Raw genomic sequence first — 21749 nt, forward strand, 5'->3', positions numbered from 1 at the left:
GGCTCCTCCCTTTCCATACAAATCCCTTTATCTTACTCATGTTTTTTTGCTTTGCTTTGTTTTGCAATGCACTGGGTTTACCCAAGGTCTTCTCTGTGACCTGGGGTTTGTACAGTGGTTTCAGTAGAGCTCTTGTACATACCCCTTTTCAGATCCTTCTGAATCTTTGTTCTTGTTGCTAACACACTTAGTTTCTACTTTGTATAGTTCCCTCAAGTATAAATTGCCCCGTTGCATGCATCTGTTGAATTTGGACTCGTTTTTTAAGGGTGGCTTTGAGGCAGGCCTTTGAAGGATTTTCTTAGGAGCTTGTTTGACTGGCTTTTCCTCTTCTCCCTGGTGAATTCTCTGCCATGTTACTTTTTTATTTTATTTTATTTTATTTTATTTAGAAAAGATATCAGCCTCTTGTGAATGATTTGCCATAAAAGTCTTGATTTCTCAGAAGAAGAATCTTAGGATTGAAGAACCCATATAGGGGTTCAAGTAAGTTCAGTTCATGTGGAAAACGGTCTCTTCCTTTACGGACATCTCTGTGCCACAGCTACAGGTTGTGGGGGAGTGAGGGTGACTATTTCTCCAAAGTGACACCCTGACTTTCTGACCAGGGTGCTGGGGCTGAGCAGCCACGTTTGGTTTCTTAGTGAGTTGCTCTCCTGTGTAGTCTTCACCACACCATGGTAGTAAAGTTCCATGATGTTACCATAGGTTGTTGTTAGCATGGTGCCCCCAAGGTGAAGCCTACGATCAACCACTGAGAGCTGACATGGGTTCAAGGAACTCTGGGCCACTAAGCTGTGTTTTCTTGAGTTCACTGTCTATGTGATCAGAGGTGGCACTCTGAGAAATGCTGACAGAATGTTCTTCCCTGAGAGGCACTAAGGATGATACAGTCTTCACCTGGATGTTGGGCCAGAAGGAGTTTTACCTTAGTGGTTACACTCTCCTGGGGTGGATTACTGTGACATGGAGCTGAGAGGGGGAAGACAGTGGTGACTGGTATTTCAGACTCTGTAGACTCTCAGTGTAATTTCTGAGTTTCAGGAAAGGGTCTTCAATGGATGTGACTATTTTTTTTTGTTGTTGTTTGTTTGCATTTAAGACAATTTCCAGAGAAGTTAAGGGTTATTCTCATTAGCTGTTTTGTTGGAGTTGATCTACATGGGTCCTGAGGGTACCATTCTGGATGTGATCTCACTCATGTTCATCTTTTATAGTATAGTTGAGGGCCCACATTGATTGCTTTTTTTTTTAACTTTGGGGGAGTTGATATTTATTATTTTTTAAAAATTACATTTAGTGTGTGTGTGTGTGTGTGTGTGTGTGTGTGTGTATACCTTTGTGCCAGGGTGCATGTATAGAACCAGACTACAGAATGAGTTGGTTTCTTCCTTTACCACTGAGTCCTTGTGATTGAACTCAAGTTGTCAGAGCGCCTGCTCAACATTAGTTCTTTATTGAGTTATTCAAATGTCATTTCATTTTTGTTATACATGTGGCTATAGCCAGTTTCTACATTAGACATAGAAAGACTTTATCTGTGGATAAATTTGAATTACAATCCTACAAGAGGACGAAATCATATCTCAGTCTCCTGTGTATTGTAAACGTGGTATCTCAGCTTCATTTTATTCGTTCATCCAAAATATGGACATAATGGGAGATGTTTTTTTAAATCATACACCGCATGTAAAAACATTCTAACACCCCAAAATGTTAAGGTGGGTGCCATTATTACACTTTTAAATCAAATGCAGTATGCAATGTGTCATTTTTCTGATTTCATTCTTATATACTATGTACAAAATTCATCTTAGGCAATGTTTATACTTTCTACCATTTAAAGTCTTTTGTATCGTCATATGATAAATATTCTTACAAATTAGCTAAACTCTCACCTAGAAAATAATTAATTTGGATAAACATAAGGAACTGAACAGTGCATGATAGGAAGGGCATTGTTACCACATATTTAGCAGTATAAGAGTTTTTCTACTCATTTGTCTTGGTGTTATGGAGAGTTTTATGGAATTCCAATAAGGATTTATTTCAATATGTGGAAAAGATGAGGTTCGTTGGGTTAATTTTGAAGGAATTATAAAATCTAGGCTGGAGGAAGTTCCTGGAGTTATCAGGTACAACAGGAACTGGATTCTTAGGACCCCTGTCAGAACCATATCCAGCTCTTATGGTGGTCTTCCAGTCTAGGTAAAAAGGATAAGTAGTTCACTGAGAGTTACATGACCAGGACACACACACACACACACACACACACACACACACACACACACACACACGCATACACGCATGCACACACACACAAATTAGCAGTTTTGAATCAGTCATTTTGCAGACATAAGCATGTGCTACCTTCTTGGCGTTGCATATCAGACATTCAAAGACTAGAGCAAAATCTCTCTCTCTTGTAGCCAGAGGCATTAAGGACGCCACGAGAATACAGCCCAAGAAGCAACTAAGCAGGGATCATAGGGACTCACAGAGACTAAAGTGACAATCATGGAGCCTGCATGGATCTGCACCAGGCTCTTTGCATATATGTATGGTTGTTAGCTTGGTGTTCTTGTGGGACTCAGTGTGAGTAGGCCATGTCTCTGGCTCTTTTGTCTGCTCTTGGGACCCTTTTCCTCCTACTGAGTTTACATATCCAGCCTTGATATGAGAGTTTGCACCCTGTCTTATTGTAACTAGTTGTGCTATGTTTGGTTGATATCCCTGGGAGGATTGTTCTTTTTCTGAAGGGAAAGGAGGAGGAGAAGATCTAGGGGTGATGGTGAGTGTGGAGGGGTGGAACTGGGAGGACTGGAAGGAGGAGAAACTGTGGTTGAGATATGATATATGAGAGAAGAATAAGTTAAAATTGTTTAAAAATTCTCCAATTCTACCTCCCAGTTTATGAGGGAGGAAAGCTGTTGTGATGGGTGGTGACTGCTCAGGATAGCCTATCCTGTTAGAGATATTTGAGGGCTCTGAAGCAGAAAGGCAGATCTAGTCAGGGAAACCATTTTAGAGAAGAGCTTTGAGACACCAGCTCTTGTAGGTGACTGCACTAAAGGTGGCTACTGTGATTTCTAGTTCAGAATGTTTTATTTATATCTGAATTAAAATCTCTAATTTCAACCATCTCAATTTTATGTTTCTTACCAATTTAAAATACAATACAACACATTTCATTAAGTACTTAAAACCTCTGTGTCTTTTCTATCCTTTTACATGAGTGATTTTTATGTATATGTGTTCTGTAGATATGTATGTGCATGCGTGTATTCATGTGCACGTGTGTGTTCCTGTGTCTGATATGCACATCTGTGTGTACATGTGTGCACATGTGTGTACATGTGTGCATGTGCATTTGTGATAACTCAAAGCTGATGCTAGGTGTCTTATAAGCAATATGTCTTGCTGAATCTGGATCTCACCAATTCTAGGCATTCTTGCTAGCCAGCTTGCCGTGGAGATCCCAGTCTCTGTTTCTGGAGGGCTGGAGTTATTGGCAGCCGCCTGTGCCTGGCTTTGTATCTGGGACCTGGCAAGCTGAAAGTGGATTCTCATGCCTGCACAGCAAGCCCTTTATTCATTGGCCATATCCACAGCCCTTTTTTGAAATAAATTTTTCTACTGTTGCTACATATCGCTTTCCCCATGTCAAAATTGTTCAAAGGCATTAGCAAAAATGTTAACTAAGTTCAAATGAAACATTTTTCATGGGAGATTTTCCTCTCTGGTGAAAATAAGTTTTTTTTTTCCTGATGTTGGTCACATTGGTTTATGATTATTGTTATGGTTTCTTTTATTTTTGAGATTATAATTACATAATTTCTCCCTTCTCTTTTCCTTCCAAAGACCTCTCATATGTCCTTACTAACTTTCTTTCAAATTTATGGTTTCTTTTTTCATTTTTAAATGTTTACATGCATGTATTTATATGCATGTACATATATTCTTAAATGTAACCTGCTCAACCTATATAAGGTTATTTGCATGTATCTTTTAAGAGCCGATCGTTTGGTACTGGATAACCAATTAGTGCGTTCTTCCCTGGGGAAGACTACTTTTTCCATTATCAGCATGCTTTTCACATGTAATTCTTTGTGTAAGGTTGGAGCCTCATGATTTTCCCTCTGTTCATTTGGGCATGCCTGTTGTACTTGTTCTGCTCAGTCAGGTTGGTGAAGCTTTACGTTGTAGCTTCTGTCATTCCCAGTATACACAATCTCACAGCAAACTTCTGATCCTCTGGCTTTTTCAATCTTCCCACCCATCTTCTACAATGTTTCTTGAGCCTTAGGTATAGGAGTTGTTTTGTAGATATATCCATTGGGCACAATTTTTTTGAAAATTATTACAAAGGATATTAGGAGATACCATGTTCACATTTTATCCAGATATGATTGATTTATAGCAATGATGTTTTATTTTCTTATATGCTTGGTTTTGTTCTTTACAACCTTGGTTCTTCTTAGCTTTTACATATGCATTTGTGTATTGTGATATTCCTATATAGATCCTGGTTTAAGTTTAAGAATTCTTTCTTAGTCTTTTTAATATCATTGTATGAACTTTGGACCATTTTCTATTTTGTTCAGATTGCATCTACTTTTTTTCCTTCTCTATCTTATGTATCATGAGAGTTTTCACTTGTAGCTAAGTCTCTCCTTAGGGAAATGGGGTAATACAAATGAAATTTTGATTTGTTTTAATGCCAACATGGTTACTTACGTTTGTATATATAATTATGTATTTTTTTTTGTATTCAGAATATCCTGGCTTTAAATCCTCGAATACAAGCTTATGCAACGCTGCGTTCCACTGTGTCCAAGAAACTAGACAAGAAACATTGGAAAAGAAATTCTGATAAGAACTGCTTTGTGAGTATCACTGACACATGATTTACTGCTGAAAATGATCCTGCACACTGAAGACAATGTCTTTTGTATCCTTAGAAATGTAATTAAGTATGTCAAAAGTACTGCTGTGTTTTTGAAATACTTTAGACATTTTATATTTGAACATAGTCTCAAATCAATATTTCCTTTTCTAAATTCTTTTAATTCTAGCTTAAAATCGTTTTGTGCAATGGTAGCATGGTGAAAGATTTTCTATATCACGAGGTCCAGTGTCACGGAGGAAGGTGGGACACACTGCCACCTGCTATTTGGAAGTATGTTCTTGGGGGACATCCAACTAGTAAGTGCAGTATAAACACTGACATTCCCAGGTAAAGTGCAGAAGCAGAACTGCTTCGCTGAGATTTCTTATGGCTGATTTTTAGTTTTTATTTGTTTTTAACTGCTTGTTGAGTCTAGGACTCGCTGTGTAACCCAGACTGGCCTCATACCCACCTGACTCCTTCTGTCGTCACCTACTGATTCCTGAGATTGCAGCTTAAGCCACAGCACCCAGCTTAGAATCTTTCTTATCTGTGAGGTCATGAATAGATGTTAGATATGACCTCAAAGGCAACATTGAAACTGCTGTTTTATGGGCTACAAATATTTTTAAGTTGGAAAGGAATTCCTTTTTTACTGGAATTCCCCTCCCCTAATTTTTTTTCCAAAATAATTAATGAGACCATAGCAGGAGACTGTTTGGTGTTTGTTCTCTGGATGGCTTATATATACTGTTTTTTTAAGATATATGGCTTCATTTTCGTTCTTTTTAGTTCTCTTTCCTTTGGGAGGATAGGATTTGAGGATAGGCACTTGTGGGTATGCTTTGTAACTGTTATGTCTTTTTATCATGTGTGACCCTGCAAAGGGCTATGAAAACAACAAAGAGACAGGCAGACTATGGCATGAAAAGGTCTCCCAGTCAGCGGCAGCCCTGGATTTGGCACTTTGTTTTCCTCGGTCCGCTCCTGGAAGGTCTGCTCTCTACCAGGACATTTCCAGTACAGGTCTTTGGAAGGACACCAGTGTAGCACACACTGGATCATGTGATTACATATTGTGATCTTGTATAATGATGGCAACAATTGAAGAGCAATGATAGCAGAAAGGGATAATTTTCAAACTTACCTGTTAAAGGCTATCAAGGATAACTCTCTCATTTCAAAGGTGTGAGAGCTATAATCCAGAGACATCAGATGCCTTCCCTGAGGCCTTTCATTCATAAATGATCATAAATGATCTTTGGTCCAGGTTCTATTTAGAAATAGAAGTTTTCCTCTATTTCAATTGTTATTATCACTACTATCTTAGGAAAATGATCATTTTTATTCCTGAAGTGATCATATACATATAGTTTATTATTTCATATCTTCCAAAATATATAATTGCCAAAGGTAGTATTGAGCCATTTTCTCAGCCAAGTATTTATTGTTTTGAATTTGTAGAAAAGCAATCTCACAATATATTTGAGAATATTCATTAATATTTGTGTTATGTGATAGGGTTTCTATTACAAAGCATCACTGTAGGGGGGCTTGAGTCATTCAGTTTTCACCATATTGGAGACTGACTGTGTGAAGGTGTTGGTAGAGCTGAATCCTGCTGAGATCTTTCTACTTGTCTTATCAATAGTGTCTACTTCCTGTTTTCAATGCTTTCTATTTTCATGTATTCTTACTGTTCTACTGACTTGTTTTAATCTGTTTATTTCTTTAACTACTGTCTCTTAGTAACTACATTTTGAAGTACTAAGGGTTAGTATTTCAACATAAAAATTTTACAGAGACACAATTGAACCTATACAAATAACTTTAAATTATCAAACACACACACAGTAATTCATCTTATAGTAATATTTTCTATGGAAAGAATTAAGAATTAGGTAAACATTAATTATGTAGAAAGAGGATTATTCTAGGCATTATTTATTCAGTAGAGAATAAAATGTAGAAGAAAATCCTCTGAATTCCAACTACTGGGTCATGGTTAACTAAATTAAAGCAAATATACTCAGTGTTAAATTGTATGACCATTAAAAATTATTTTTAAATAGTTAATTCACTGGTTTAAAAAGTCACAATCTACATTACATGCAAAGCACATAAACTATCTCTATATCTAATTACAATTGTGTGTACTTATATACAACTATTCCTTTGTGCACATCCACAAAGAATAAAAATGTCCACACAATTATTAATGGTGGCTATCTTTGTGTTATTGACCTTTTTGTGTACTTTGGATTTTCCATAGTGAGTAAATATAAATGGGACAATAAATTAAAAGCTTACAGTCTATGTAAAAATAACAATCCTGTTGTACATGATCTGCTGAAGATTCAGATGACTCTGCAAACTCCAGAGGTACTCAGAGATGGGGAGAGAAGAACAGTGAAGTTCATTCCTGTGGGGAGATCGGGAGTTAAGGTTCAATCTGATTCTCATTTCACCAATTGAATAAGCATCCTTTCCTCTTTATAAGTATCCTCTGTGTGTAAAGAATTGAATGAAATTCTTATCAAGGATATGATTTGATTTTTACTTTGTATCTTTCTGCACACATAGCAACACCAACAATACTTGCCATTGTCTCTAGCTCGAGGAACCAGTAAGACAGACAGCACTTAGACAGGCAATACTTACTCTAGCCAAACACAAGAAGACAGAGTAAAAGAGCAGTCCCTTTACAAGGCACACTAACAGGGTAAGTGAATAACCTCAGCTCCCACCCTGTCCTGAGATAATGAGATGCTCCAAAGTTTCTGCTCCAGTGCTGTTGAAGGCCAAGTAGAGGTCCTGGAACTTGATATATAGACTAGGCTGACCTTGAATTTAGAGAGATCTTGCTTCAACCTTCAAAGGTCTCTTCTTAATCCGTGCACTACCACATACAGCAGAGATGTATTCTTAAGTTGGCTCTACTGCTTGCCTCCAGGAAGGATATTATAGAGCCTCTAGATCTGGCTGAGATTAGGCAACATTTTGGATGCATCTTGTCTCTGCCTTGTCTTCCTTCATCCTTCCCTACCTCTGTCATTTTCCTGCAGAGCATTCATTTAATAAGTACATATGTCCAATCCCAAGTCCAATTTTGTTTCTAGGAAAATTATGTTTCAATGCTGAAATTTTTATTTCAGGGCCTCACCATCCACATTATCTGCTAAAGCCCTTCAGTTTCTCTTTACTGGAAGACAGATTCTCTCATAGTCTATCTCTCCTTCCCTCCCTCCCTCCTTCAGTCTCTCTCTTCCTCCACCCTCTTGCCCCTGTTCTCTGTGGTGTGTGTGTATTTCTCTCCCCCTTCTTCTACCTCTCTCCCTTTCTCTTGTATTTTTTCAAAACTGTGTTATTAGCTGAACCATTCCCTCACTGTTTTAGTAGCATCTTCAGTCAGATAGTTCCTATATTTAGATCTCTAGCCAGTCTTTGCAACTCTGCCATGATAACCAAATATCCACTTAATAGCTCTTCTTATAGATCTAACAGGTACCTCAAATGTAACATGCTGATAGTCAAATTATCAAATTACTATCTTGTTCTCCAAATTGTTCCCCAGAATTTCTGCCTTCATCTTTTCCTTCAGAATAAAATACTAAGAGTATATGGTGAACTTATTACCACTCCTTTAGGGCTCTGGAGTGGCCTCGAGACTAGTCTCAGCACTAACCCCTTTCCACGTGGAATCTATTAACAATTAGCACAGCTGCGGTCTTCTTTAAAAGTTCTGTGCTGAGAATCTGCCAGGGGTTTTTCTTCACACTTGCAACTTTCAGAATTTCTCCTGCTGACCTATCATCTCAGCAAAGCTGTTTCTGGGAACCCCATGCCAAATTCTGCCGCTGGCTCTTTTCTTTCTGTCTGGCTGTTCTTGGGCTTCATCGCTTGGCTTTTTTTTTTTTTTTTTGCAGTATTTGCTACTGGTACGCTTCTTTTACTCACAGTTTGTTCATTGTCTTCCTTTTGCCTGTGAGTATGTAAACCCAGTAGAACAGGGATTTTTATATTTCACTTGTCATACATTTCTTCTTACCTGTGACCCAGCTTCTTAAATGGCACCTGGCACATAACTTGTACCTACTGCATGGCTATTGAATGAATGTATGAATGAACAAATGATCAGGACTCTTATTTCCCCAATTCTTTATATACTGGACATTAGATCTGCATATTTTCTTGCATTGCAGTGAATGGCGGCTCTTTGTGTACATCTTGTTATTGCATTAGATTTCTGAGGAATGCAGATCACTCATTCACATTACTTATGTCCTTACCAGTATTTCACTTCACATTCTTAGAAAAGCCAAATGTGTTTATGAAAATAGACATACTGTAAAAGTTCAATACAGTGTAAGTTGTGATGGTTCTGACATTACCTCAGAAGACAGACAGAATTACAACTTCAGCTTTGGGTTGACTATGGTCAAGCCTCATTCCAGAAAGTCATTGCCTTATCACAGTACATATCTGGGTCGTGCATGGGTTTCTTTGAGATCCCAGATAAACTTTTGAGGTGGCATTGTGCAGTTCTCATTCCCTGTCTAACTTCCCTCCATCTTTCTACTCATTTAACTGATGCTTGAAACATCCATGCTTTCAGGTGCCATATCGAATGCTACTTAGAGAGAAATAACCTCTACAAAAGTTATATTCTTTTTTTTTAAAGCAGACTCTAATTTTGTCTTAGTAAGTAGATGATTGGCTTCTAAGAGTACAAGCATTGTTTTGTCCCAAGGATGACAATTTTGAAATTTTTTGCCCAAGAATTTCATTATTTGGCAGCTTGCTAGCATTCTATTACTAATTGGAAATTCTGAATTACACAGGGAATTTAAGCTGGCAAATGTGTTTGGACTGGGTGATGAAGCACAAAGCAGTTATTCCCAATATCTTTTAAGCAGGTGTTCCATAACCGCTGTTTATTTTTGGCATTTTGAAAATGTTGAACTGTCCTAATTACATAAATATTTTGCAGTCATTTTCCATGAGCAATTTTTGAAGACCAGAAAATTTTATGAATCAGAAAATTTATCTCAGGTGAAAAATAAAAGCAAGTATGGTTAAGTTCAATGAGTCATTTGTTTTCAGAATTTTAGCAAAGTTTTTCTAAATTTGTGACACATAGTCAGTACTCACATTTTAAAATGATGATGAAAATCTAACGCCTATTTAAAGTTTATTGTTTCAGTTCCTATGTCTAAGTTCTTGTTTTTTCACCTTCAGGATCACTTTGTGGTAGCCATTTTAGTTTATCTCCAGTCCTAGATGAAGGACCATGCACAGGGAGGTCCAAGAAGCCTGGCTAACGTAGAGCTAGACTTTGAACCCACGTAATTGGGCATGAGAACTCTTTAAGCAGAGTACTTTACAACATTAAAAGATAAAAATCAGCCACCAACCTTTCCTTATAGACAATGAAACTGAATAAGGACTTTTTAGTTTTTGACATAGATTTTTTTTCTTGTGTGTGTGTGTGGTTTCTTTTTCCATTTATTACTCACTGGAATAGGCTAGGCACTCTGTCATTCATCAATTGGAATAAATGTGAATGCATCATAGACCTTACCAAGAATCTCTCTTGTTCCGGTGAAGAAGACAGACATCAATAAATATAGCACTATTTCAAAAAAGAGCAATATATAGATTTTAATTATCAAGTAAATTTGCCTTCAGCTGAATGATTCTGGGATTTAGTGTAGGAGATGGATTTAATAAGATGGCTGTTTGAAACCTGGGGCCTATGCAGGATCGCTTGGCTCGGCCTGGGAGGAGGGAACTGGACCTACCTGGACTGAGTCTACCAGGTTGATCTCAGTCCGCGGGGGAGGCTTTGCCCTGGAGGAGGTGGGAATGGGGGGTGGGCTGGGGGGAAGGTGAGGGGGGCAGGAGCGGGGAGAACAAGGGAATCTGTGGCTGATATGTAGAACTGAATTGTATTGCAAAAATAAAAAAAAAAAGACATCTGCGGAAAAAAAAAAAAGAAATATAGGAGGCAAGATCTTTGGGACTATTCCAGAAAGTTGGATGATAAATAATGAAGAGCAGGGTAAGGGAGTTTGTAGAAGAGTTTACCTGTGAAGATATTTAGAAATTAGAAAGCATGTCACAATGGGTAGGGGGACAGTTCGGTTGGTAAAATACTTGCTCTGCCAGCACAAGTACCTGAGTTTTGTCCCCAGAGTCCGCTTATAAAAGACTGGCATGATGGAGCATGCTTGTCGTCCCAGAGCTGGGGAGTAAGAGACAGGCAATCCCTGGGATTCAGGGCCAGCCAGCCCAGCTTGATTGGCAAGTTCCAGACCATTGAGAGACATTGTCTAAAAAGAAAGACGACAGAGAGCCCTTAAAAATTTGAGGAGTAAGTACTCTTACCAGCTGAGCCATCTCTCCCATCACGTTCCACCTACAAAAATTTATGAATCTTCCTCACCCTCCTCTCCCCCAGTCATCAGACTCCCCTCTGTCATCGACCTTTTCACTATCCTGAAGGCCTTGAGAGTGTGGCAATCATTATGATGTTATGCTGGGCACTGGAGCTCAGGATACTTCGTGTCTCAGGCCTCTTTCTCAGGGCTTCAGCTAGTTCCTAAATCATAGAGGCTCTGGATTCTGACTGCCACATACCAGATGTTGGCCAGGCATCTGTGAAGAGCCTCGAGAGCTTCCTGTAACTCTTTTCCTCCAGCATTTACTTGTCTTTTGTTCCTCTCCTGTCTCTCTAGCATTAAAATATTAATGTAATCTGTGTTGAAAGGTTAAAAGTTGAGAGAAATTTACTTTTTCCTTGGCTCACATTTCCTCTTCTAGTTACTGTGAATCACCCAGGTTCATTTCTCTTTCCCTGAAACGTTGATTTCCATGTTTCCATCTATGGCAGAAATGCTATTTCTCTGAGTTTTGCCATTATTTTCATTTTTTGGGGGGAAAGAAGTTTTTGAAAGTGTAGTGTAGGGATTTTGTTTTACTTTGTTTTGTTCTGAGGAGTTTCACTGCTAAAGCCCAGGACATCATGGAACTAAATATGTAGACCAGGCTGGCCTTGAACTCACAGAGATCTACCTGTCTCTGCCTTCTAAGTGCTGAGATGTGCATGCCCTGGGTCACTTTTGTTTCTATTCTTGAATAGAGATAACTTTTTTTTCCTATTCTTGAAACATTATTAGTTAACTATGTGTATGTGTATGTTCTGTGTGTGGGTATGTTCATGTATGAATACAGATGCCCAAGGAGAACAGAAGGCCACAGGAAGCATGTGATCTGCCTTATCTGGTGCTGGGACCCAAATTTGGAACTTCTGCAAGAACAATAAATGCTTTTAACTGATGAGTTATCTCTCTAGCCCCTCAGAGCAGGTCCTCCTCTTCTTTCCTTTATATTGATTAGGTTCTATGAGCCTGGGTCTAGTAGTAAATATGAGTTAACATTATTGAAATGTCCATGATGTGTAAATACTTAACATTTTCCTTCCTTATGAATTTATAACATATTTATCATGCACAAAGCATTTTTAAAGTATCTGATTTGGATGCTGTCTCATTATTCAGTTTCTTATATATTATTTCCATGTCTGTCCCCCAAAGCAAGTATATTTCATTTATGTCTTCTCAGCTCCAAGACTTAGGGACTGTGCAGAGAACAGGATTCGGTTGTGTGATATAAGCCATATCCTGTAATAGTTTCAGGGATAATGGTGATTGAGAAGAAGAAAAGAAGAACGTGGGGTGGGAGTCAATGGTGATAAATCCTGATTAAATTATTTACAGCGATAACTAAACTAGATCCATTGACCAACAACTGTGGACCCACTGCTGCCCCATGCATTTATTCTGCATCTATCCTTCCCTTCTTCATTTTTCTTTACATAGCAATTGGCAGCTAACACACTATGTCTCCTAATTAATGTATTGTCTCCTAATTAGAGTGTCAGATCTATAAGGACCTGCTTTTTCATAGCAGAATCCCCAGCACCTGGATTAGTGCTGGGTATGTGGCTAAGTGCTTAGTAAATGGCTACTAACTAGAATAATTACTATATTCTTGGCATATGCCAGAGCCTGTTGTTGGTACTAATATTCCAAATGTATTCTTATGGCACCTACATTCTAATTGATGAGAATTATTACTGTATAACTATATATATCAAAACAGTAATAATTCTCACCCATCAGAACATATATACACATATATATGTATATGTATATATACATATATATAAACAAAACAGTAATAATTCTCATATATATGTACAACTGATTGTCGTGAGTGTGGTCATCTCCTTAGAGAAACATTGCTGTTGTAGATGAAAGGATTGCTAAGTGACATATAGCACCTAAGCCAGCAGTTCTCAACCTGTGGATCCCAATCCCTTTGGGGCTGAACCACCCTTTCCCAGGGCTTACCTAAAATCATCTGCATATCAGACATTTATATTACAGTTCATAACAGTAGCAAAACTACAGTGATGAAGTAGCAATGAAAATAATTTTATGTGGGAGTCACCACAACATGAGGAACTATATTAAGGGTCACAGAATTAGGAAGGTTGAGAACCTCTGATCTAAATGACAAAGCTGGAATTGCTGGCTCCGTGAGTCTTCTCTCTGTACATCGAAACTTACATTGGTTTCCTTTTGTTAACACGTTTCATAGTTCTCATCTAAAAGAATTCACCTAGACTCCTTTGAGAACTCAAGTTAAAGACTGCAGGTATGGTTTGTTCTCCATTGCCTGCAAACGAAGTGTGAACATTAAGGCTGAGGAACATCTCCTGAATATGTTGGTGCATTAGCTCAACTGTTGGAGAGAAGTGACTTTCCACAGCAGTGAACCTTCCTGAAAAACTTACTTTGGGGGGGGGGGCTTGTTTGCTTTTTGTTTTTTGAGACAAGATTTCTCTGTGTAGCCTTGGCTGTCCTAGAACTCACTCTGTAGACCAGGCTGGACTGAAACTCAGAGATGTGTCAACCTCTGGCTCCCAGGTGCTGGGATTAAGTGCATGTGCCATGCTGCCCAGCTAAGAATTTACTTATTGTTCTACACTTTTAATATGTCTCTCCAAATTAGTTTATTCATTTAAATTCTGGGCACACTCTAAACATCAACTTGTATCTCACTTGTACAGACTTATTAATTACCAAACTGAAGATCTCATAGGTACCAGCCACTGTGGATAATGATGAAGATGGGAGCATAAGCCCTGGTAGCCCTGACAGTATACACACATCCATCCATGCATTAAACTTGTATTCACAGTTAAGTGTTGCCAGTCTGTCTACCATGGCAGCTGTAGGGCAAATACATAGCTTGACTTCAGGATTCAAGATTGGCCTCCCTCAGAAAGCAGTTCTTAAGCTGAAATTAAAGATGGAAGTTGAAAGGAGGAAGGCTACAAAATGGGATCCTGCCGGAGTGGAAAATGTGTATGGGGAAGACCTCCGAGGGAGCTGGCTGAGCCAAAGGTCAAGAAGCAGCTTGAGTTCTGCAAAGAGTAGTGTGTAGAGTTGAGGGAGGGCAGCAGTGAGTAGTGGTAATGATGATCGCAGCTAATTACACTTATTGACAAGGTCAAAAATCTGCTTATTTCGTTTAGAGAAGTGCATGCTAGCTCATTAAGGAGGCGGACTCCTTGTTTGATATATGCTGTAGTTTAGTGTTGGTCAAATATTATGTTTTCACTCCGAAAGTGGCTTTCCTTGGTGCTTCTCTCCAGAAAGAGTGGTGCGACCAGAGATTTATTCCCCCAGCAGACATGTGTAATAAAACAGTAGCTGCCTAAAAAGGAGAAAAGTGTTAACTCTTGATATCCTGAGGCTGTTACAAAAAGGCGATGTTCAATTATTTATTTCAGGCCAATCACAACTTTCTCTACATCCAAGTGGCACACAAATTAAACTCGTTTGTAATTGTCTGCCATCAGCCTTGCTACTTTTATTGTGTTCTTCTCTGGTTTGAAATTTCTATAATGGTTCAGCAATTTTTTTCCTCTTTCTTTATTGTTAATCAGAATAGAGCCTATATACCTAGTCCTGGTTTCCATGAAGCTGAAGAAAACTCTCCAGAGGTGGATTTCAATAAGCTTTATTTGCAAAAGAAGAAAAAAAAACTCTTCATAATGAACTGCCATCTTTGTGGTTGGAATTTTAGAGAAGCAGTCAGAGGATCAGTATTCCACTGCAGACAGGTCGGTTAGGAGTTTGCCATCTGGAACCAACCACGGGTTCACTGAATGGTTTTGTCATTTACTAGCTGTGTGCTTTTCACTAAAACAGATTTCTTCCTACTTCCCTTTCTTTGTCCGTAAGTGAAGATAGGAACAACGTCTATGCACCAGGTCAAATGAGAGAATGTGTGCGTACATGTAACCTGCCCTCCATGCAGCCCTCTGTGAGTCCTGGTGATGAGAATTAACATTTGGGGTTGTTACTGTAGGTCGACTTCTGTTGCGGTAAAGGTGGAGCTGCAGGGAGGTCCTTCATGACAGGTGACATGGAAAAGCAAAATAAAGGGAAGGACATGGGAGTAAGGCCAATTTGAGGAGCTGTGATTGAAAACAGACTATTTCTTCTGTGAAAGAAAGACCCCCTAAACAAACTGCACCTTACACTGAGCCTTCTGCAAGGCTGATTAACTGATAACATTTTGGTGATTGTGAACAATTTGGAATGTTGCAGGTCTGGAGCCCAGTTACAATTTATCTTGGGTTATTTTTAGTCCTATCAATAGCCATTTCTTGCAGACTTCTGTGTCTGACTTAGCATTCTTGTGACTGTCAGTTGAGACCTTTTGGAATGTGTTAACTTAACACACACCTAGCTTCCATCAACCAAAAAGCTAAGAATGCCCTCAGACAGCATATAGCAGAAGTTCCTATTCTTTGCCATAACCTTGTGTACCTGATGTTTCCAACAAAGTGTTGAAAAGTGTCATAAACTTTCATTTTCTTTTTTCTGTTACTACAAACAGTTCATCAAACTGTTCCCATGTTGGAATATGGAATTTGATACAACCTGAATCTATATTTCTGGACCATGTCACTCATATTTGACTCCCAAATAAACTATTTTTTATCCCCTTTGAGATGAGAATTATTTTTGTATCAATACTTCCACTGTCCAGAAATTTCTTGGCAGTAAATTGGTCCTGCACATACCAATACACACAAACACACACACAAACACATACACACAAACACACACACAGAGAGAGAGAGAGATTTCTTTTGAGTTTCACCTTATATGCATGAAGTTGCAATACATTGTTTTCTTGTGAATTTTTTCTACATTTCTTCTAAAACAAAACAAAAACCTCCATGTGGTACTCTGGCTCAGTTGTCGCTGTAGGCTAGACCTCTGCATCCCATGATGTGGGAAAAGGGGATCTCACACTGGCTGCACGCAGCTCAGCCTGTCTGGGAGCTCCTGATGGGCTACCCAGTGTGTGTGAAATGTGAGCCCTTTTCAGACTCTCAGCATCTGACACAAAGCTTTCTCTTAGAAGAAGTTGTTCATACAGGCGACATAATGTTCTAAAAATACAGAGATGGGATCCAGAAGATCTGGAATCAAATTGCTTTGATTTGTTTACCCAGAAATTCTTTGCATAATCATAAATATTAAACTAGAATTGCATGATGTATTGTAGGTCAATAAGTGCTATATAATAAAGCAGATGTGTGTTAAGATATGGCTGCAAAACAGAATATGTATATTTTAGATGATATTAATGAAGCATATTACTGTATTTGCAAATAAGAAATATCTTTGCATATGGGAAAATAGAGTGCTCTGAACAAAAGAAATCAGCTAAATTGTCTTTAGAGCCTAATGGTATATTTTACCTTTGCAAAACACTTATTTGGTGCTCATAGCAAATAAATATGCGAGTTTTGCTGTTTTCCAGAATGGGCATACAATGGCAGCTGTCTTTCTAATCGCTCATCTATTCAAACGCTAATCGGTGGGACCCACGTAGAATGCTAGAAGCCTGAATAGGTAGACAATGACAGCAGCGTTTTAATCACAGTCCTATTCAGGCACTAATCGGAGTGATGATTAAGGGACATTAGAAGGAGCACTTTGACATCTGATCCTTTGAACTGGCGTCTGTGCAGCCTGCACTACACACAGCTTACTTGGCCAGACCAATTTCCTTAAATAAAGTGCCGTGATTTCCAATGTAGGAAATATTACATTAGAGCCTATTGAAATGATTAGGAATTGAGGAGCTTTTCTTTTTATTGGGGATGCAGTGTGTGCTGTGTACTCACAAAACCAAAAGCATTAATATTGCATGCAGTCTTCTGACTAGAGGGGACCATAGAGAAATAGCTTGAAAAGAACTCACTACAGTCATGCACCTTCAATTGAATGTGAGCTGACATGTACTGCTCTCCTTTATTGAAGTTTGTCAATTTCGAAATACTTAGATTTTCATATGCCCTAATCTGGGTGGGTACATCCTAACTGCATTGCATGTTTGTTTCCTTTAAATGGGGGTACATTTTCAGTGCTACCTATCTAGAGTTACTCTAATTAAAAAGTGCATTGGATAGGGAGGAGTCATGAGGCCCTACCCCTAGCTGACTAGCTACTGGTAGTTGATGACTACTGGGGGAGAGTATTTTCTCTGGTTGGTTGTGTAGATTCTAATGGATGACTTTACACCCATGTGCATGTGAGCATCACTAATGGGACTCAGCTGGCTCTTTAAAATATTGGGGATGTGAGACTGGGAGAGGACCTAGTAGTTGGGGGGTCTAAGAGGAATTGGAGAGGAGAAGGGGGTAAATATGATCAACTTGGATTTTGTATAGGCATGTTAAAAAGTTAATTGTTAGTCTGGAGAGCAGGCTGACTGGTTAAGAGAATGTACAGTCCTTGCAGAGGACCTGAGTTTGATTCCCAGCACCAACATTAGGACATTAGGTAGCCCACAGCTTCCTCTGATTCCAGCTCCAGGTCACGCAACACCACCTTCTGGCCTCCACAGGTACCCTAACTCACATGCACATACTCTCACACAGACAAATATGCATACATATAATTAGAAACAAAAATAAATCTTTGAAAAAAGTTAGTTTATTGTGTCATACCCTATGTTCATGGCCATGCTGTGATCAGGCTTTAGACATTTATAACAGAATCTTTCTCTTTTCTCTCAGCAATTCTAACATATATTTCAATGTTGCTAGCCTGTTTCCCAGAATACTACCCATGTTTGGTACCAAAGATTTCTATGACTACTCAGCATTTGCATGTTAGACCCATGGCTGAAATGTAGCTGAGGAGCCTCCATGGAACTGGACCAGGCCCTCTGGATAAGTGAGACAGTTGATTAGTTTGAACTATTTAGGAGGCCCCCAGGCAGTGGGACCGAGACCTGTCCTTAGTTCATGAGCTGGCTTTCTGGAACCTAGGGTCTATCCTGAGACATTTTGCTCAGTCTTGGTGTAGGGAGGAGGGGACTGGACCTGCCCCAACTGAATCTACCAGGCTGAGCTGAATCCCCAGGGGAGACCTTGCCTTGGAGGAGGTGGGGATGGGGGGAGTATAGGGGGAGAAGGCTGGGAGGTGGGAGGAGGGAGGACAGGGAAATCCGTGGCTGATATGTAAAATTAAATTAATTATAAAATTAAAAAATTAAAAAAAATATTTGAATATTGAAATGGAATAAGAGACAATATGTTTTACAGTCAAATATCAGTGGCCATAGCCTGGGAACTTACATTCTCTTTGCCCCCTATGCCCTCTTCTGATGGCAGATTCTTGAAATTTTTGGGAACAGAACAAAGAAAACTATAAAATAAGCACACTTTTCAGACACAGTAGTGGGTACATCAGGTAGTCAGGTTATAGGAAAGTGGGGAAAACTGTTATAGATTCCAAATGCGCTGCTGTTCCCAACTGCTGTTTTGATGGAAGCTAATGGTGTGCTAAGAATACATTCAAGGGATTTTATCTGTTGGTTAAAAAGATGGAAGGTCAGACCCAGAAGGAGGAAAGGAACACATGTGCATATACATATGTATATACTTCATGTGTGGTAAGGAAAATCTTTTCTTCCAGTTCTTATCTTCTATGTCTGAGCCACGTGAATTGAAACAATGAAAGACAGATAAGCAGCAAAGAAAACCATAAAGCTTCAGATGATGTTAATATTTTACTTTTTATGTCTACAGAGGCCTTTACAGAAAAGAAATGTAGACTGAAATATTCAGTGGATCCAAGGTTTATACACCATTTTGCCAGAGCTAATTAATTGTAAGTGACAAGACCAAGGAGAAGGGAGTTGGGCTTCTACAGGTAATAATTCATGTGAGGATGCGTAGATAGGGAAGGTAGGGGCTGTTTTAGTAAGTTCATCCTGGTGCTGGCCTTCTGTCTTCAGTAATAAGTATTCTTGTCCTGGAGAGGAGAGATATGACAACTTTAGAAAAGAAAATTTGTTTGCTTTTAAGTAGTTTGAAAGAGGGCAGAGAGCTCTCCCACTCCTTAACTGTCCTTGGGACATTATGGCAGAGTTTTGGATGGGGTCTTCAGACTGTCAAACGAAAGGACAGAGATTTTATTCTCACCCAAAATGTGATGAACACACCATGGCCTGGGCATCAAGATCCAGGTTACTTCAAACATCATGTTCCAATGTGGGAGGAGCTTCATTAACTTTCTATACTTACACAACAAAAGTCACAAGCAGCACATTAGCAAATGCCTTGGTAGAGGCATCAGGTAGGCAGGATAGAGCAAAGTGGGAAGAACTGTCAGGTTTCAGATACCATCTCATGACATTCTCAGCAAACTAGGGATGTGTCAAGAATGCATTTTAAAAGTTTTACCTAATAGTGAAAATGATGTAAGATCAGACACAGAAGAGGGCAATGGGTGGCTATTAGAGGGACTGAAGATAAACCTAGATAATTTGGCTCTGGATCTGTAACAGTCACAGACTCCCAGGACAAAATTTTAATCGGCCGATTAGCCTTGTAAAATCCTCTACATAGGTTACTTCAATTTGCTGGATCCCATCATGAATAGTCTCTCAGGGTTGAGTTCTCTACCACGTGATGATTTCTTGTTTGAGGATTGTGTGACAGTTTCTAGGACAGCATGACCATGTGTGGTGAGGAAAATCTTTTCTTCCAGTTCTTATTTTCTATGTCTGAGCCATGTGAATTGAAACAATGAAAGACAGATAAGCAGCAAAGAAAACCATAAAGCTTCAGATGATGTTAATATTTTACTTTTTATGTCGACAGAGGCCTTTACAGAAAAGAAATGTACACCTCAGGCTTGTAAGCTTGGCTCTGCAAGGTTTGTTTTCTTTTTTTCTTTTTTTTTTAAAACATCTGTCTGTGATTCTTTGACTCTCAATCTAGCCATGCAAATCTGATTGAGAAAACTGATAGGTCTCTTTTCGAGAAATTCCCTTCCATTCTGAGATGTTTGAGACAAGAAGAACTCAAACTCGTGTTGAAGAGTGGCCATGTTACCTCTGCCACATACATTGTAAAGGGAAATCTAAGAAGATGTGTGTGTGTGTGTGTGTGTGTGTGTGTGTGTGTGTGTGTGTGAGAGAGAGAGAGAGAGAGAGAGAGAGAGAGAGAGAGAGAGAGAGAGAGAGAGAGAGAGAGAGAAACAGAGAGAGAGACAGAGAGACAGAGAGAGAGACAGAGAGAGGAGAAACAGATGTCTGAATCTCTCTCCCCTCTCTCTTTATGTAAGGACTTTGTGTTTCAAGATGCTCTTGTATCCTAATATTATTTTCTTTTATTGGCTTACAATATTTAAGCAAGTTTCAGATACAAAAAAAAACAAACAGAAACCCTAAGGGACACAGTTCATAATATTGTTTTACTTTTATTGGCTTACAATATAAAAGCAAGTTTCAGATATAGAAAACGAAAAATCCTAAAGGACACGGTGAACAAGACATTCTAATGGATTAGGACAATGTACTTCATTTTTAGTGCCTATGTTGAAATGACAAGTTGTCTGTGGCAGCGGGGTCCTAATGTGGCCAATGTCTACCCAGAGACAGACCACCCAACTCAGACCTTGTCTCTTCTTTTACTAAGCTAATGGGACACACACACACACACACACACACACACACACACACACACACACGTATATATTTAAGTTGGTGAAGAATCTCTTCCTTTGTGTATGTGAGAGTCTCTTTGTGTATGTGTGTGTGTATGACAGAGAGAGAGAGAGAGAGAGAGAGAGAGAGAGAGAGAGAGAGAGAGAGAGAGAGAGAACATCACATGTGAAGGTCAGAGGACAACTTGCAGGGATCTGTTCTTTTCTTCCACTATGTGTGTTCTTGGGATTGAACCCCTTGGGTCCTCAGGCTTGGAGGCATCTTTTCCTTTTGAGCCATCTTGCTGGCCCTGGAATAAGTAAACTCTATCATAAACTCAGATGGTAGGACTTACATAGATTTAGCAGCTCTGACTTGCATCTATGTTACATTCAGTAACTCCTTTGGTTGCTTTGGAGTCCTTCCTTTCTGCTCAGCTCCCATAAGAACATAGGTAGAATTTGTGGTATGACCTTATCTTTATCTTCTGTTGGCTCACCTTGCTTCTGTTGGCTTGCTTTTAGGCTGTATTACGCTTTCTGATAACTTGACTCTCATTCTTGACACTTTACATGTTTGACTTCCCCCTTGTCTTCCTGATTCATACTCTGTCTCTAGATCTGTATTGCTGTCCCTCTTCTTTTTCTATATCTCTTTCTGCCTTTAAAATCAGCACTTTGAAAACCACAAATGAAGAATTAATCTACCCAACCATGTCTATATCCATTGCAAGAGAATTTATTGACAGAGAGGTCAGTTTTCTTGT

General features: G+C 39.0%; 1 protein-coding gene across 1 annotated transcript in view; it reads left to right on the forward strand.

The window, feature by feature from the left end:
• The window catches only part of Dpyd (dihydropyrimidine dehydrogenase), an 849077-nt gene that overhangs the window by 36715 nt on the left and 790613 nt on the right, over positions 1–21749 (forward strand). Inside the window, exon 2 of the mRNA XM_052730491.1 lies at positions 4776–4886. Coding sequence (XP_052586451.1) covers positions 4776–4886 — 111 coding nt within the window. The remainder of the gene's footprint in view (positions 1–4775; positions 4887–21749) is intronic.

Source organism: Peromyscus californicus, unplaced genomic scaffold (assembly GCF_007827085.1).
Source record: "Peromyscus californicus insignis strain IS unplaced genomic scaffold, ASM782708v3 Scaffold_9__1_contigs__length_137607984, whole genome shotgun sequence".
In the NCBI taxonomy this organism is placed as follows: Eukaryota; Metazoa; Chordata; class Mammalia; order Rodentia; family Cricetidae; genus Peromyscus; species Peromyscus californicus.